General features: G+C 38.4%; 2 protein-coding genes across 3 annotated transcripts in view; one reads left to right on the forward strand and one right to left on the reverse strand.

Annotated features, from left to right (window-relative positions):
• MTBP (MDM2 binding protein) overlaps nt 1–12,850 on the reverse strand; it is a 29,832-nt gene extending 16,982 nt beyond the window's left edge. Inside the window, exons 1-12 of one of the 2 annotated variants that reach the window (XM_087746965.1) lie at nt 12,717–12,850; nt 12,177–12,257; nt 11,054–11,127; nt 10,789–10,934; nt 10,240–10,298; nt 9,188–9,332; nt 7,543–7,657; nt 6,820–6,954; nt 6,051–6,145; nt 5,188–5,260; nt 3,461–3,578; nt 631–804 (exon numbers count right to left, since the gene is read on the reverse strand). In XM_087746965.1, coding sequence (XP_087603091.1) covers nt 631–804; nt 3,461–3,578; nt 5,188–5,260; nt 6,051–6,145; nt 6,820–6,954; nt 7,543–7,657; nt 9,188–9,332; nt 10,240–10,298; nt 10,789–10,934; nt 11,054–11,127; nt 12,177–12,257; nt 12,717–12,804 — 1,303 coding nt within the window. In that variant the 5' untranslated portion in view covers nt 12,805–12,850. Of the gene's footprint in view, nt 1–630; nt 805–3,460; nt 3,579–5,187; nt 5,261–6,050; nt 6,146–6,819; nt 6,955–7,542; nt 7,661–9,187; nt 9,333–10,239; nt 10,299–10,788; nt 10,935–11,053; nt 11,128–12,176; nt 12,258–12,716 lie in introns of both variants that reach the window. The other variant, XM_087746961.1, reaches the window with a different exon arrangement.
• Nucleotides 12,830–17,264, forward strand: part of MRPL13 (mitochondrial ribosomal protein L13) — a 41,024-nt gene continuing 36,589 nt past the window's right edge. The window contains exons 1-2 of the mRNA XM_087746972.1: nt 12,830–12,992; nt 13,673–13,796. Coding sequence (XP_087603098.1) covers nt 12,966–12,992; nt 13,673–13,796 — 151 coding nt within the window. The 5' untranslated portion in view covers nt 12,830–12,965. The remainder of the gene's footprint in view (nt 12,993–13,672; nt 13,797–17,264) is intronic.

Genomic DNA, 17,264 nt, shown 5'->3' on the forward strand with positions numbered 1-17,264 from the left:
TCTACTATGTGTAGTTGTTACAGGACAACTACTCTAAGATAAATGTCTACATACATGCTCTTACCTAGTGGAGCAGCTGATCATCTGCTAGCCCATATCCTAACCACTCTGCAGTAATATGGACATCTGCCAAGTAACTGAAGACATGATCATGAAATTCAACTTGCCCGCCTGCCTTGCGGCTTTTGTTTTAAATCATCAGTGAAACAGGCTTGTCAACAGGTGATTGACTAGATCTTAGGCATGGGCTGCTCAGTCTTTATACCAACTATACATCCTTTTTAAACTTTTAAGTTTCTGCAAATTTGATTTGCATTAATATTACCTGGACGTCCCCGTACATTAAAACATTTACAACTAATCACAGTTATGAGAAATGACTGACTACAACTATACGTAGTCGATTTAAAAAATATGGTAAGAGTAAATTGTGTGAATAAATAAGCTGTTACTATATTTTTTATCAATTTGAAAAAACATTGCTGAAAGAAGAGTTATTCGTCAAAATGTAATGTTCCTCCTTGTTTTCTCCCTTTTAACACAGACTGGAATGAATAAAAGGAACACATACATTTTAGTAGCATTTTCCTGCACTCAGATACTCTTAAATGAATAAATAATAACTCTTACTTGACTCCGTTTCTTCTGCTTTTGTCTTTAGCTTTCCATTTACTGCAGCAAGAGTGGCCGTACCATTGATCTGGCTAGCTGAATGAATCAAGGTTGCTTTACATCCTCCAGAGCCATTGCCTTGTAGCAAGAAATAATATCGGCAAGATTCTCCTTTCAGTTCAATTTCTGGAACTTAAAAAACATCAGGACATAACTGTGAAACACCGTCAGGAAAACAGCTTTAAAGCAAGCTATAATCCGCCATCAAAATTATTTTAGTTGGCCTCTTCTGTTCTGTGAGAAATCTTACTAACATCTTTTTAGGAGACACACTAACTACAGCTGCTATTTACCCCTTAAAAAGCTACAAACTGAAGATCGTCCAAAATAAATGAGCTACAGCAGCAAAGATGAGCTGGACTACGCTGCTGGCTTAAAGCTAGCATGTTACCAGCACCGAACTCCTGTGAATGTAGTGAGAGCCAGCTTTCTAATGCAGGCTACAAAGTACATCTGGAAACTCCAACCACCAACCAAGAGAACTTCTTTGATCAGTCTTAGTAAAATGCAAGCCTTTAACTGGCAAAGTTAGATTTCTACCATGAAACAATGAAGAGTTAGGCAAACAGTGGGCTACATATGTAATGATTAGAGAAGGGTCTCCTCTGCTAGGCAAAAATAGACATTTTCGCATATGTGGATTGAAATAATGTTAAGTGTTCACTGGAAGAGCATATATCCGTAGAGGAAAAGGAAATACTGTACACACTCTTCCCAAGGAAGCTGCATTATTCATTAATAAGAGTTTCACTCAATGCTTTACCCTTGTGCATAGCCTGGGTGAGAGATAAACACATTCTATTTTTAAACACTGGCATACAGTATGCAGTTTTGAAAATAAATTAACGTAGGACTTGATAGTAACAGTGAAAAGATGGGTTTGCTATCTTTTTACACAGAAAACATTTTATAGCACCTTGGTAGATGTAGAAATTAAGAGAATGAATACTTCTTGATGTACTAAGTTTTAAAAGTCAAATCACTTAATTTCATAAGATATTTGCAGCACAGTCTCAATAAATAAGAAGAGCTTGACGTTTATTAGTATTATAAATTTTTGTTAGTAGCAAATATAAAGCATTCCAGTGTTTCTTGAAAAGTTTAAGTTGGAAGGGGAAGGGAAGAGAGGGGAAATCCCACTACCTCAATATGTTAATCCAGGGAAAGAAGAAAGAAAAGAACAAGAAAGAAAAAAAAGATTCCAGACACATTTTCACTACCGTCTTGTTCCCTGTTCCCCTAGTCATTTGAAATATTTTCCTTTTCCAGTTTATCTTGGCATCTCAAAGCTGATTCCTCATGGGACAGCTTTTATTTCTCATTTTAATCTTAATTAGTATTTGAGAACTACCAATTCAAAGAATTACACCTTCCCACAGATTGAAGAGATTAAGGATTTGCAAATCATTAATATGGTCAGATTAGTGGTGGCCACTAGAAAATAAATAGTTTTCTACTAAACGAGCAAATATGTTTAAATGGCCACGTTCTTCCTCCTATTCTAAATTTTGCTCAAGAGGCCTAATGCGTATTACTGATCACATTATAGCTAATACTTGTACAAAACCCTTCCTCTGGAGCACAGGACAAAGAAGATCTTGCAGACCCTGGGGATCTTGTGCTCATTTGACTGCATCAGTAGTATCTCTTCAACACAGTATAAATGGTGCTGCTGTGATCAGCATTATAATCACACCCCCTCTGCTCTACCACATCCAAACACGCAGAGATCATTTTAAATCTATATACTGCCAGCACCCACACCATAGAATTAAGCTTCTTGCCCTGTTCCTAATTCCTCTCAATTTTTCACCTGTCCCAAAACCTGAAAGAATATCAGTCTGTCAGCCATCCTCATCAGCATACTTGTTCACAAACGCTATCTTCAGTTGGCAACAGAAGTCACTGTTCCTTGGAATCTGCATGAATTATATATTAGACCACCGTATAAACAACAAAATCACATAGGAAGGCAGAATCCTACATCTCATCCTGTCCTAGATAAGTACTTTAAGCACTGGGCTATCACCAAGCTCCTTTTAGCCCGATGTTTTCGAGTGCCTACAAACCTCACAGTCGCTAGTTGTGCAGTGCCTCTGCTTGCAGGGAATATATACTGGCTGACTGAGAAACTCCACCCAGTCTTGGTCTGCACAGATTCTGTTCTCTCTCTTTCTGAATCAAATTTCTAAGCATTGGCACACTGCGTAAGAGGAGTCAGTTGCCATCAGCGCAGCCCCATAAGGAAGAAGGAGCACATTCTCAAACACTAGTTAAGCACACTGGCTCTCAGGTGAATGGAGGCATCCAGCATTTCCTGATGTTCTGTATTTTCCCGGGAAGAGGTTGAAATTAAATGCAAGTGCACTGAAGAACCTCTGGAAATGCTTAAGAGAGAAAGGAAGCACCTAAGTGAAGCACACTTGATTTCCATCTGCAGAAGCAAACCTCTTCGCTCATGGATTGTACAATCACCTTAGAAAGGTGTGTGGAAGCTGGATCTTAGCTGACAGATCGGACACAGAAATGGCTTAAAGGAGATGCATTGTTTCCCTAAAGCTTGCCATGATGTTGTTATCAATTTTCCTCTACAAGTCTGTGCAGCTGTACTCACATTCACCAAAACCTTTTCTGTGAATGAAGATTACAATCACTGACTTAATTTCATTGGAGAGAAAAAAAGGGCATCCCAAATGTACAGAAAAACCCCACCATATCTATACATATACATACACATAAAGATATAACCACAACAAAATATACCTGTAGTCATCATCTTTTTACCTACCAGTAATGACCTTGGGTTTCCTAGCCATATATTCCTTCCATTTCTTGGTACTCAGCTGGGCAGGGGATGGGATTACTACACTGCTTACATTACATGGCAATGTAAATAAAGCTCCCACCTAAATAATGAGAGCAAATACAATACGTGCAATATTACTGAAACCTGTTTTACATTTCATTCTTGAGCTACTGATTTGGCATTATTTCAAATGTACTTCAATTGAAGAAAAACATCTTTACTTAACAATCCTGTCATTCACATCAATTGAGATGGAACAGCATTTGACACAGAGGCTGTAAAAATTGTGCTTATTTTTTGCTCCAGTTGAGAGATCATTAACTGATGAATTTATAATTTCATACCTAAAAAGGTATTTGTTACCTATTACAAGTCTTTCAATAATCTGGCTAAAAACACTTCTGTAGAGTAGTATCCAGAATGAAAACAGAATTCAAAAGATATAGTTGGCATCAGCAACTCTGCATTCCTTTGAAAAACATGTAACTTTTTTCCTCCCTACATATTATCCTTTTCAATTAATCAATACTGGACTAGGTTTATGTCTGTACATAAATTTCAGGCCAATAAGCACTAATAGAAAAAAATGCACAAATATTTGAATACTCAAGCAATAAAACAATGTTTTTACAGCTATTAGAAAAGCCTACAAATGTGTGCTATTTCCAGTGGTAGACTGAAAAAAAATCCCTACGAGAAATTGTTATCTCGAAAACATATTCAATTCAACATGTGCAGACTCTAAAAAGTAGCCTGAGAACATGTTTTAACTGCTTTGTTTTTTTCTTTAAAAGAACTAGTAGAAAGGCAAGCTCTTAGAGTGTAAAAGATAGTTGACCAAATGTTCAGTATCCTCATGCAAAATGAAAATTACCTGCGATATTTACCAATATAAACCTATTCCGAAAGGTATTTTTGGTACAGCATTAGAAAAAGGACTTTTCTTTTCTGGCTAAGGATAATGGAGAATGGAGTGGCAGGGGAGGAAAAAAGTTTCTAAAAACCTAAATAACAAGCTCAAGATGAAACATACAGCCTGATAGCAGAATACCAATTCCACAGTAAATAAAAGAACATCAGTTATTCATTATAATTGTAACAGCATTTTCACTGCAGGCTCTGTTTTGATTGGCATAGATTTAACACTAAAAAGAAACTTTCCTAAACAAGCATACATCACCTTAAACATTCAGGAAAAACATTTTCAAACTAATGCTGTGGCTATGAATAATCATACTATCATTCCAAAGAGGGGGAGGGGGAGGAAAAAAAATTAGGCTTGTAAATGTCTCAAGATCTCTTCTTATCCAAAATCAGAATGGAAAAGCAGAATATGCACATGCAAAAGAAAAAAGCTTACCAGTTCACACTAGCTTGATACATTTTGTAGGCTGCACACATGCCTGCCTTTTGCTAAAAAAATAGTTGAATTATGATAGCACAGAAATTATCTGTCAGGATAGGATTAAAAGTTACAAAATGTTCTAGGAGATCGCAACTTAGCTAAGATAAAGAGAAAAATATTCAGTGGGCTTACAAATTGTCAGGACCTGTATAGCATGCACCTTTAAAAGTTAAATTTGCTTTAGAACTAAATATTGAAGGAGCTTACACAGAGACTAGGTTTAAAAATATTTTTCTTGTATCTTTTATGAGCAATATACATATCTTCATTTTTCTGCTTTACCTAAATAAAAAGAGGTTTTTACCTTCCCAGAGAGAGAAGAAATCTGGTCCAAAAGCAGCGTAGATGTCTCCTTGGTACTCTTTCTTGCCAGACTCCTGAACAGAACAGTTTAAGGAACCTCATCTTCACAAAGAACTGCATGCATATCTATTTTACAAATCATGTTACCATCCCATTTCAAACAAGGACTGCAAGTGTCTAATATTTGATACTCCAGTACCACAAACCATACGAAACTCGCCTTTCCAGGCAAGGTGGTACACTTGGAAATGTTATATGACGATATGCACCACTGACATCTTTAATATAGGCAGACATAGACAGATACTTATATATTCAAAATCCTGACAGGCTTATACAGCCTAAGCTACTATTGTTACACCAAGACTAGTACCAAAAGTACATAAATTTAAAACCAATATGAATACCCCTTGCGATCTCTGCAGCATACACAACTCAAGAGAACTCCTCTGCTATACCTTGACACAGATTTTGCACCTACACAATAAAAACATGATTTGTGGAAAAATGTTTCTATATTGTGAAGGACACTATATACACTAATGAGTTAGGCTGTTTTTTTTTTTTTTTTTAAACTTACACAGCAGTAAATGTTTCTCTATTCTTTCCTCACAAATAGCATACACATCAACAGACAAAGTATATATGCAATAATATCAAAAATAGCTCGTTATTGTTAGTGTAATTTACATTTCAACATTAAAAAATCCAGTTGTGAAGAATCACTATGACTATTTTGGCAGGCTAGAATGTGAATGAGCCCTTGCCAGTCCTCGTCTGTTGCTTGCATGGGTAGATCCCGATTGTTTTCTTTCTGCTATGGACCATTATCAGTAGTAGTTTAGAACCTTAAAAAAAGGATACACCTCGAATTCCAGATCTGATATAAAAAAGGAAGGTAGATCAGAGAGCACCACCATCTGTAAAAATTCTAGCGCAGGACCATAGTAATGAAAAACCTGAAGAGAGATCAAATCAAAAACTATGTAACACTATATACGATGTTATCTCAGTCGAACTTCCTCAAGTGTTTTGCTGGAGGCATTTGCCTTACAAGTACATCTGAAAGGTATGAAGGAATATAGAGAAAAACATTTGACAACACCATATTAAACATAATTATATAAAAAACAAGGAAGGTATTAAATTCTGTTTAATAAAACTTACAACCCATTTGATGGATATGGTTGACATTCTAGAAAGAAACTCTTATCCAAATTCAAAGAAAAATAAGATCTACCAGGAACAGACAAATGCAACCCAAAATGTACATATTTTAACAATGAAAATAATAATCTCTTAATTGATATCAGTTTTCATAAACACCCATTTTTGTTTTCATCAACAAATATGATTCTGGAGTTCCTATCAAATAACTACTTCCAGTGGAAAACATGAAACATTACATTCCTAAGAACAAACAGCTGAAATTTTAAGGACCTGTTTTGAGAACACACATGAACAAAAGAAGTACTCCTCAATCTTATGCAATCATTACTGTTATGTTTAATTTTCAATTATGACAGACATATACAGCTTTATATCCTGACTAAGGTTTCCCCAATTACTAATTTTTTCAGGAAAGTAAGACAGATGAATTCTAGTGGCTTAAAGAAAGATCAAGAATACTTGCCTCTGGCAAAGCATCAGTATTCCTTGATTGTCGCTCTTTTTTAACAGCAAAGCAAGAACTTAAATGTGAAGTGCTGAATGTCTTTGCTGAAGTGCTCTTCAGACAAAATTCTGGAAACCTAACTTCTGATCCAAACTGGGGGGAAAAAAAAAAAAAAAAGACAATAAACATGTCAAAGAGAGAAAAATTATTTCTCTTCAGCCAGTTACATGTATTACTATTTTAAACAATTAGTATTATATTTGTTTCCAGCAGATCTGTAAAACTAAGCAAAAACATTAGATTTAGATAAAAAACTACTGTATCCAAAACTTTAATACTGAAAATGTAATCAATGTCTTTCACAACCACAAAGCTATCAGTGTCTGCAGAAACATTAGACAAGTCCTTGCAACAATGACTTACAGAGTTACATGATAATGATTTGTGATAGACACAAAACAATCTAAGTCTGAACAAGAAGTTCTAAGGCAAATATTTCAGAGAAGAGCATCTGGATTTCTGAAATTCAGATCTTGATGCCTTGATCTCATTTATCCTTTCATCATGCTAAAAAGCCAAGTGTTCCCCCACCCACCCAGATACATTGCACAATACCTCTTTGAATTACATTGTCAAAACCCAATTTGGCTTAAAGCATAAAATGCACTGTAAAATACATGCTTTAAATGATGTACACAGATGCTTTAAAAAAATAACCATAACTGAAAAAAGTTATTTTACCTTTCTTTCCCATATCTGAATCTTTCCTCTCCAAAGTTCTTTTAAATCAATAATATTCATGATGTTATCTGAAGATACAAAGTCTGCTGACAGATAGTCTGCAATCTTTTGCCAGCTACTGTAAAAATAAGGAAGAATTAACCTTACTGAATTTAGTATTACAAATTAACATGCAGTGCAATTTGACTGAATTTACCTATTACCTCTTAGCACTGAATAGTCTTGCGTGTGTTAAGACAACGTATATAGCTTTATATTCCATAAAGTACAATATACTATAGAATCGCTAGTTCAGGCTCTGTAAAGGAAGTTGTTCATATCCTCCATGAACGTAACAGCAAAGAACTTTGTCAGACATCAAGTAACACTGGCAATGGCAAGCTGCAGGCATACCATAGTAAGGCTGGGTGCTAGAAGCTGGAGCAAAGCCAGGTAGCCATCACTGGGGCTATCACTGGCCCACCTAGATGGTTTGTTGTTAGCCTTGTAAGTAGAGATGTGACTGCAGCACAAGTATTACCCAAATTCAACAACAGAGAGAGAGAACAGCCAGTATCTGTGGGTCCTACTGTCAGTCTGTCTTCTAACAGAAATCAGCACCATCAACAGAACAGGAAAAATAAATGAGAGAACTTTCATCAGAGAAACTGTATGCCCAAATGGCCTCGTTTTACATAAAAGGCAGCAGAAAAATTTATTCAGTCAACAACTGGCAGCACAGGAAGATTTCAATGAGCGCTGAGACGAAACGCTCATGGAAGTCACTGCAATAAGTTTATCTTCCTCCATGTACCTTAGGAAGTACTATATAGTAGGTACATTGCTTATTCTATCCAAGGACTGGGCATTCAACTTTTTAATTTTAAACAGTTTTATTAACTTAGGATTAAGCTTAACCACATATTCTACTAAGCAAACTTGAATTTTTTGGGCGTGGAAGGGAGGGGAACTGGAGGAGACTTTGCCAAGTTATTCAATATCCACACAATAATTCACTGCATGGGAAAAAAAAAAAAACAAACCACTGTGGTTTACATTGAGACATATAATGGCCCACTTATGTCAATTAGAGGAGGACAGTAAGGAAATTACTGGACTTAATTTCAAATTGAATTAATAGTTTCAGTGTTAAGACGCTTCAGAAGCATACAGGAAGTAATTTAGCATTTATACTCCATTTTCAAAAGGGACAAATCTGAGACTTTTTTTTTTCTCCCTGAAATATAATACCAAAGGTAATATAAAATTTAAAGTAAAACCAGCAGAGTTATGTACTCATTTTACAAAAACTGGAAAACTACAATCAGTACAAGTTATTATGTAGCATAGTACAACTTCAAAACATCGTATGCACACTGAAGCCACTAGTGATAGAAAGGAAAGAGAAAATATTTAACCTTCTGCTCTCATAGAAACAGGAACTTCAGAGGACTTGCTTTTTTGCCTGCCCCTCTGGTTAGTGCATGTATTTACAATAAATCAGCATGAGTAATTCCTCCCTTCAAACAATAATAGAAGACAAATCTACGTATTTTCAAAGTGTACATGTAAAGTACTCAAGACACTGTTTTTATTTTAAACCACTGACATATGCTAACACAAAACAAGAATGACCTTGTTTATAGACCTAAAATAAACAGCATACCCTTTAGAGTCATTTGCTGCAATAGTGATTTGCGCAGAGTGCCATTCTCTCAGGTGTTTCAGGGCACCGATAACAGGTAAGCAGTCTTTTAACTTGGGTCCATCTCGTTCAACAGCCTGCAGTATTACATCAACCATTGCTCTGCCTATAAAAACAGTTACATATGACTCAAAGTACCATTATTCAGTAAACGATTCAGTCATTTAAAGATAGAAAAGTACTGATTATCATTGACTGCACTAAAATGGACTTAAGGATCAACTTCAAGTAACTTCAGCAAGATGTAAAACACTTTTCACACATTTTAGCTCATCTCTCGCTGCTCCTCTTAGATTAACACAAAATAAAGTATTTTGCCATTCGCTTAGTTACAGCGGCTCTATACCTTTCTCCTCTCTCACTCAGCATTGTATTTGACAGATCAGAGCTGTCTCCAGTACAACTACACTATGTCATTTTCCTCCTTTTAACACCTCTAAACTGCTATTTCTCATTCTTTCCGCATTCAGTTCCTTTGCTATCCCAAATCAACTACTGCAACATTAGGTAACCCTAACATGCAAGACGATAATGTGTCTCCAGTTTACAAAATCTGAATCCAATAGTTCTGATCTATGTTCCTTCACAGCTTCTTAGCTCTCCACCCACAAGCAATCAGCTGGCAAACCAGATATAAGAGTGATGCCAACACCTTCCATTTTTTTCATAAAAACTTCCTGTGGTTGCACGTTGAGTTTCATATTGCTTACTGTCTATTACTACTTTGGTGCCATTTCAGATGCAAAAATTAATTATTTAAATAGCTACCTTAAACTGTACTGAAATATGGCCTTCCAAAGAAACAAGCAGCAAACTACTCTGTAAGCTGATTTGCAACGCCAATCATGCTCAAGTTCCTTAAACTACTTCCAAGATCTGCAAAAAAGTTAATTCAGCTATCAAACTGACATCCTCTGAATTTTTCCATTTGACTATGGTTTTACCAGCTGAGTTTTCAGAGTAATAACTAAAAAGATAAACTCACATGAGATTGCTTTTTTAAGTGAGATTACCTGGAGCAGGCAGTTTATCAGCTAACTGATGCAGACTTTCTGCAGCTTCATCATAAATACTGAAAATGAAGAGCAACATGGTGGGAAACAAAATATGAACAAAGTCATTTAGAAACAAAAAGTTACAACTAATGAATACTACCTGACATAAGTATCTTAGATCTTTAAAATTCTGCACAAACATAACTAGGGAATGAGATATACTTTTCTCCCCTTTTACTGAGGCAGAAGCAGGCTAAATGACTTCAAAACAATCTGCAGTAAAACTGGAAGTAGGATTCAAGACGGATTAGCAAGAAACTTCTTTTTGTATATAAAATCGTCAGCTATTAGGAAACTGTTCAGTTATTCTATAACAATCATCTGTGGCCAACAAAATTAAAGTATGGTAAATGAAACAGAATTATTTTCAGTAGTAGTAGGGGATTCTTCATAGTTAACTGTTGCTTTGGTAATAACTTTTACTTGTTAAATTTTCTTGATTCCCTTGGATTATTACTGTTAAATGTCAGATCGCTACACTTTCAATAAAAATAATAATATGCATACTCAGTCATAGACAGTGACTCTCGACTGCTATTGTCGTCTTCCTCAAAACTTTGTCTGGCTCCCAGGCATTCATCAATACTTGTTTGGAGAGAGTCTTCATTTTTCTGTGTGTCAAAATTTATTTCCTCCCAGTCACAACTGCAGAACTGATCAAGCAAAAAGAATTAATTAAGCAAAAAGAACTTTGAACATCACAATTCTAACTTGCACTAATGACAGGCAGACAGTTGAGGAACTTCTATTCTGAAAAAAAAATATGTCTTACCTGATAAGAACCACATATAACATGACTCGCAAAATACCATTTCTTTACACCTGGAATACCAGCCACTGAACATGCTGCAAAGAGATAAAACAATTACTTAAAATAATCAATCCACTACAATCTAGTCTTCCTATTACAATGAACATCTCTGTTGAAAGACTCTATGCGAGTCATTCAATGCGCCACAATGACTTGAGTTCTACTTTCCTTTGGCATTACAATTAAGTTCTAAACATATTAAGGTATAGGTAAGTGTCTTGGCAAGTGTCTAACTATTACAGATCCCCTGACTGTTAATGAGTAAGAAAATCTTTGACCTCTTCTCCATTCTGGGCAACATTGCTCTCCATTTGCAGAAGCTGTATCATACTTGAACTAAATCACAACTTTCATAAATATGGTTTACGCAGTTCACAAAATGACATGCTCTCTCAATATTTCTATGCAGTAAAACGCACAGAAGTTGAAAACAGCTTAACATTCCCATCTTCATGAATTTTAACAGCTTATAGTGGTTTCCCCACATGAATCACAATTATATGATAGCTGTGATAAGATGAACCTTAACAGCTCAACACTAGATATCCAAATCAAGTAAAGAACTAAGAAAGCATTTTTAACAAAAAAACTCAAACACCCAACCCCTAAAAGTACTAAAGCAGATCTTCAGAAATCTACTTTAAGTTGATGAAATGATTTAATAAATATTCATGCATTAGGGTTCTGAATTGATACCCAACAGACAAATATTGCTTCCACTGAAAAAAATTAGAAAACATCATAGGAATAATGAAAATATCACGCTGCCCACTAACATGAGAAACAAGCCTTTTCCTACTCTTCCTTGCTAAGCTGGATTAAAATTTGTCAACCTTTCAAAACCCTTCTCTTTCATTTCTTGTGTCCAATCTATTTAATCATCTCCTAACACCTCAGCTGCTGAAATGACATCAATTTTCTACACAAACAGTAGCAGCAGGAGCAGTCCCACCTGCAGGTTTACACACACTGCAGAAATGGGGTTTCCTTAAGTTTCCGACTTGTTTCACCTAGATCATAAAATGTGCCTAGGCCAATTCCTTGATAAAATTTGCCTTACCTTACTGTACACTACTATATTTACCTGGGAATGCGCTCACATCTGCATTTATAGATGAGTTACAGCTTTCTTTCAGGAGCTGATAAACAGCTGCAGCAGTCCCAGCTGAAAAAAACAAAAGTTTTTCTTAAAACTACCGAATTACAGAAGTTGTGTCTTGCTTTCTTGCAAATACAATATAAAGTTCAGCTAAATATTAGAAGTCTAGTTTTAAAAAAACCTGCCAACTGCAGATTTGTAGGAGTTTAAAAAGACAAATTTTGTAAAATTCTCGCTAAAGCAGTGCACATCTCAGGAACGCCCTAGAGAGTTACATTGCAGTGTCGCAATATAACACAAAAACCCTAAGTTTCTGAAGGTTTAAGTCATTAAAGACTTTTAGCCTGAAAAAAGGGGGCGATTTAACGAGGTAGGGGTCCAGAAAAGCCTGCAGGGGCGCAGATCGCAGACCAGCGACCGTAGAGAAAAGCCCTCGCTAAGCCAGCCCGGCTGGGCCCCGCGGCAGGCGGCTCCCCACACGGCGCGGCCTCCGGCCTCGCCGGACCCTCGCCCCCGCGGCGGTACCTGCTCCGGGCCCGGGGCCGGGGCCGCCCGCCGCAGCACCCTCGCCCCTGCGCTCCCCCCAGCTCAGGAGCAGGAGGTAGCGATCCATGGCCGGGCGGGAATGGAGCCCCCGCCGCTCCGAAGCGCCCGCTCTGCCGCCCTCGCACCGCCCCTCGCAGGGCAGCGCTTCCGCTTCCCGCCGGTGCGGCGGCCAAGGGGCTCCGCTTCCCTTCCCCTTCCCTTCCGCTCAGCCGCGGCGGGAGGGCGGCCATGGCTAGTTACACCAAGGCGGCCCAGGTGAGCGCGGCCCTCCCCCCCTCGGTGCGGGCTGTCCCGCTGCCTCCGAGGGCATGCGGCGGCGGCGACGGCCGCCATGGGGCGGAGAGCGGCCGTGAGGCGCCGGGGCGAAGGGGCGGTAGGGCCCCAGGGGAGGGCCGGGGTGGCCGGCGGCCTCCCCTCGTCGCGGTGCGCCCCTGCGCTCCGGTGTTCGCCCTGAGGGGCCGGTAGTGGTCAGCGGGTGTGTGACTGTGAGGGGCAAGGCTACCCGCTGCCTGTCCCTGTTCATAAAACCGCGTTTGGGGGAGTTGTGCCCTTCACTGAGAGGGAGAGAGCTGTTGGGCATTAAATAGCCTACAGCGGTTTTACAGTTCAATTAGCAGTAATGGAAGCTTGCAGCCAGAGATCTTTGTTTTTGAAACAAAACCCTCAAAGCTGGTAACCTTTCAGTGGTGGTGCAGCCACATACCTTGGAAGCCCGTACAGCAGTGGGCGTATGGCAGTGTGTAGTGGCGTTCTCCATCCATTTAAAGGTTATTTGGAGGGGGTGTTGTTGAATATTACTATTTATTCTAGTATTTTGGACTGTAAAAATAGTGTTGATCTAATTAGAGACGCTGGATTTCTAATTAGAAAAGCTAGATTTATGTACGGTAGTGTGTTCTTTTACTATCTTAAGCACTGCATCTCTTTCTCTTTAGCAATGGGCTACTTTTGCCAGAGCCTGGTACCTCCTCGATGCGAAGATGCAGCCACCAGGAAAAATAGCAGCTGCGACTGTAATCAGACTTGAAGGCAGGCATAAACCTATTTATCATGCACTAAGTGAGTATTGCGGTAGATGAAAGCAAATTTGCTTTCCTTCACTTGTATTTTTCTTCTGATTTCAGTTTTAAAATCAAGCCTGATGTATAAGGTTACGTTTTTCAATTGTTTGTAAATTATAAATGTCTTCGTTTTCTTTCTTGTCTTTTTCCTTCATACCCCTCTACAACCTTATGTTGTTGTTTTTACCAATCCATGTAAAGCTCATTATGAATTCATAATTTATTTTTAGTAGCTGAATTACAGTGAGTTGTGCTTTCATTTTTTTAAAACCTTGAAATGTGTTTCGTTGCACTGATTTTAGATATAAAGATTTAATTCACGTGCATGTAATGAAACACTGATGTAATTCTTGATTAGATTTTCTGAATGGTACCTTTCAGTCGCTGCACAACACCACAAAGTTGGAGTGCTTCTTCATTCTGAATAAGGTGTAGAGAAGTCCTGTCTTCATGAGGCAACGGGCACAAACTGAAACACAGGAGGTTCCCTCTGAACATCAGGAAACATTGTTTTACTGTGAGAGTGACTGGAAATGGTTGCCCAAGAGGTTGTGGAGTCTCCATCCTTGGAGATATTCAAAAGCTGGTCCTGCTTGAGCAGGGGTTGGATAACATACCCTCCAGAGGTCCATTCCAACCTCAGACATTCTGTGATGATGAGGCTGGAACCTGTGTGATTCTTAAATGGGAGACATAATTATTGTTAAAAGATATCTACTTGCTTAAATGAAAAAATCATTTTGCTTTTCTGCAGATGAGAAGATTCAGCAGTAAAGATCTATCTGTGATCTTGTTCATTACTTGTAATACTGCAGTGCCTGTCTCGTGGTGATAAGCATTTTATAGATAATAAAAAGGAGGTCCCTCACATTGATGGTACAGTGTTTTCTGTAATACTCATGCAAATTTTTCAAGAGACATTACTGAAACATAAAGGAAGCATTAAACTTTGCTCATACATGTGGAGTGTACATACTAAAATTATACTTGATCTGTTTTTCATAACAGAAGGTAGTATTCGTACTGTTCTAAAGATGTTTTAAATAGGAGTTCTGCTGTTGCAAATTAGGTCTTACCCACAAGATGTCACTGGAGACTAAGGCTGTCTGAAAAATAAAGCAGACACTGAGAGGAAATGTTTTAGGTTGTCCTGTGGGAAAGATCTTTGATACTTTTATGTCCATGAAGTTATAAAATCCTGGAAAGTCATTTCAAGGATAACTTTATTTGGTCTAAAGTATTCTACAAATCAGTACCAAACGCATTACACCTGAGATTGGCATTGATAGGTTACAACTACTGAGAGACATTTGATAGTCTCTAAGAGAGCAAAGCATGCATGAATTTGTGGTTGGTGTACTTAACACTTCTTTTTTTTCTTCTTTTATTTTTCCTGAGCTAACAAGAAATATTTTAGTGTCTGTGAGATAACAGTTCCTTAGAGAGAATAACATCGTGGGGATTTTTTGTTTTGTTTTTAATTTGGTATCCAAATACCCTTCCATAAAGTATATTTATTTTCTGGTTTAGGGATAATCTTTCATTATTCTCCAAAGTCTCATCTTTTTAGGTGCTGTCAGACCATATGCCTTAAATAAGGGGATACAGCCTTGATCAGGAGGTTTGAATCTGGATTTTTATGTTTCTTCTGCACCTCCCCTTCTCTCCACACTCATCCCCTTGCATCCTATCTTTGTGAGCAGCTTCACAATACAGAACCAAAAATAGTGGGCCAGATTTTTCAAAAATTGGGCAATCTGGTTCTTTATGTTGGATTGTGAGCCAGTGTAGATGAGCCACTTCAGTTGCTTGGGTAGGACTTGCTGCTGTTCTCTGCATCCTCAAAGAAGAAGTCTAGGCTAGATGGAATTATCCCGCAAACCCAGTCTGGCCCAGGTGTTACTCTAGATTGCCATGTTTGTTTATAATAGTTAGAAGAAGCAGCGAAGACTTGTCTTCTGATGAAAGATTTGGCAAGTAGTTTGTTAGTCTTGTGAGCTAACAGTTGACAATATGTACCTTTAATTACCATTTAGTCCGTAGTTAAAATGTAGGAGGAAAAATGCATGTACCTGAAGCATGTGTTTTTCCTGCATGATAGGAATTACTGAAGTTATAAACACACAGATATAAAATGGATTTACTGTGGCAGCTTAGTTTTATCTGAAGAGGTGCAATGTATATGCTGTATGTAACAAAGTGCATATACCATAATGTAATAGAATATACTGGCCTTATTTTGAGTATTTCTTGAGGAAAACATACTTACTTCATAAAAAAATAATTCGATATTGTAGCGTGAAAATTGTTGACAAGCCTGAGGGACCTAGGCAAGCTCGAGCAGTGGGCCCATGGGAAACTCATGAGGTTCTACAAGGCCAAGTGCAAGGTCCTACACCTGGGTCGGGGTAATCCCCAGTATCAGTACAGGCTGGGGGATGAGAGGAATGAGCGCAGCCCTGTGGAGAAGGACTTGGGGGTACTGGTGGAAGAAAAGCTGGACGTGAGCTGCCAGTGTGCGCTCACAGCCCAGAAGGCCAACTGTATCCTGGGCTGCCTCAAAAGCAGCGTGGCCAGCAGGTCGAGGGAGGTGATTGATTCTGCCTCTACTCCGCTCTGGTGAGACCCCCCCTGGAGTGCTGTGTCCATCTCTGGGGCCTCCAGTACAGGAAAGACATGGACCTGTTGGAGCGGGTCCAGAGGAGGCCACAAAACTGATCGGAGGGATGGCACACCTGTGCTATGAGGAAAGGCTGAGAGAGCTGGGGTTGTTCAGCCTGGAGAAGAGAAGGCTCTGGGGAGACCTTATTGCGTCCTTTCAGTATATAAAGGGGACTTATAAGAAAGATGGAGAAAGACTTTTTATCAAGGGCTGTAGTGATAGGACAAGGGATTTTAAACTAAAAGAGGGTAGATTTAGACTGGGAATAAGGAAGAAATTTTTAATTTTGAGGGTAGTGAGACAGTGGAACCGTTTGCCCAGAGAGGTGGTAGATGCCCCATCCCTGGGGACATTCAAGGTGAGGTTAGTCTAGACTTTGAGTAACCTGATCGAGTTGAAGATGTCCCCACTCATTGCAGCAGGGTTGGACTAGATGGCCTTTAAAAGTCCCTTCCAACTCGAACTATTCTATGATTCTATGAAAATAACCTAAAGGAAGAGTTTTCTTGCATGGTGTTCTGTAAATATTTTTCAGAAGTAGGATAAAATTTGGCTGTGTTTCTGGAGATGGTAGATATTTTTGCTTTCTTCCTATTAAGTGCACCTGTCCCTGAGGTGATGGGAACAACACTGTTTAAAGACCAGTGGAAAATAATGTATTAATTTGAAATTTTGAAGGAGACATTGGCAATCCATAAATTCAGTCTACTTTAAAAAGAACAGGTTGCAGTCATTATTGAGGTAGCGCATAAGTATCCAGGTTAGTTTTTCTCCTGGCTCTTAATTGTTTGTAATTGATCTATT

Source organism: Nipponia nippon, unplaced genomic scaffold (assembly GCF_047370975.1).
Source record: "Nipponia nippon isolate SJK-2023a ecotype South Korea unplaced genomic scaffold, ASM4737097v1 scaffold_1, whole genome shotgun sequence".
NCBI lineage: Eukaryota > Metazoa > Chordata > Aves > Pelecaniformes > Threskiornithidae > Nipponia > Nipponia nippon.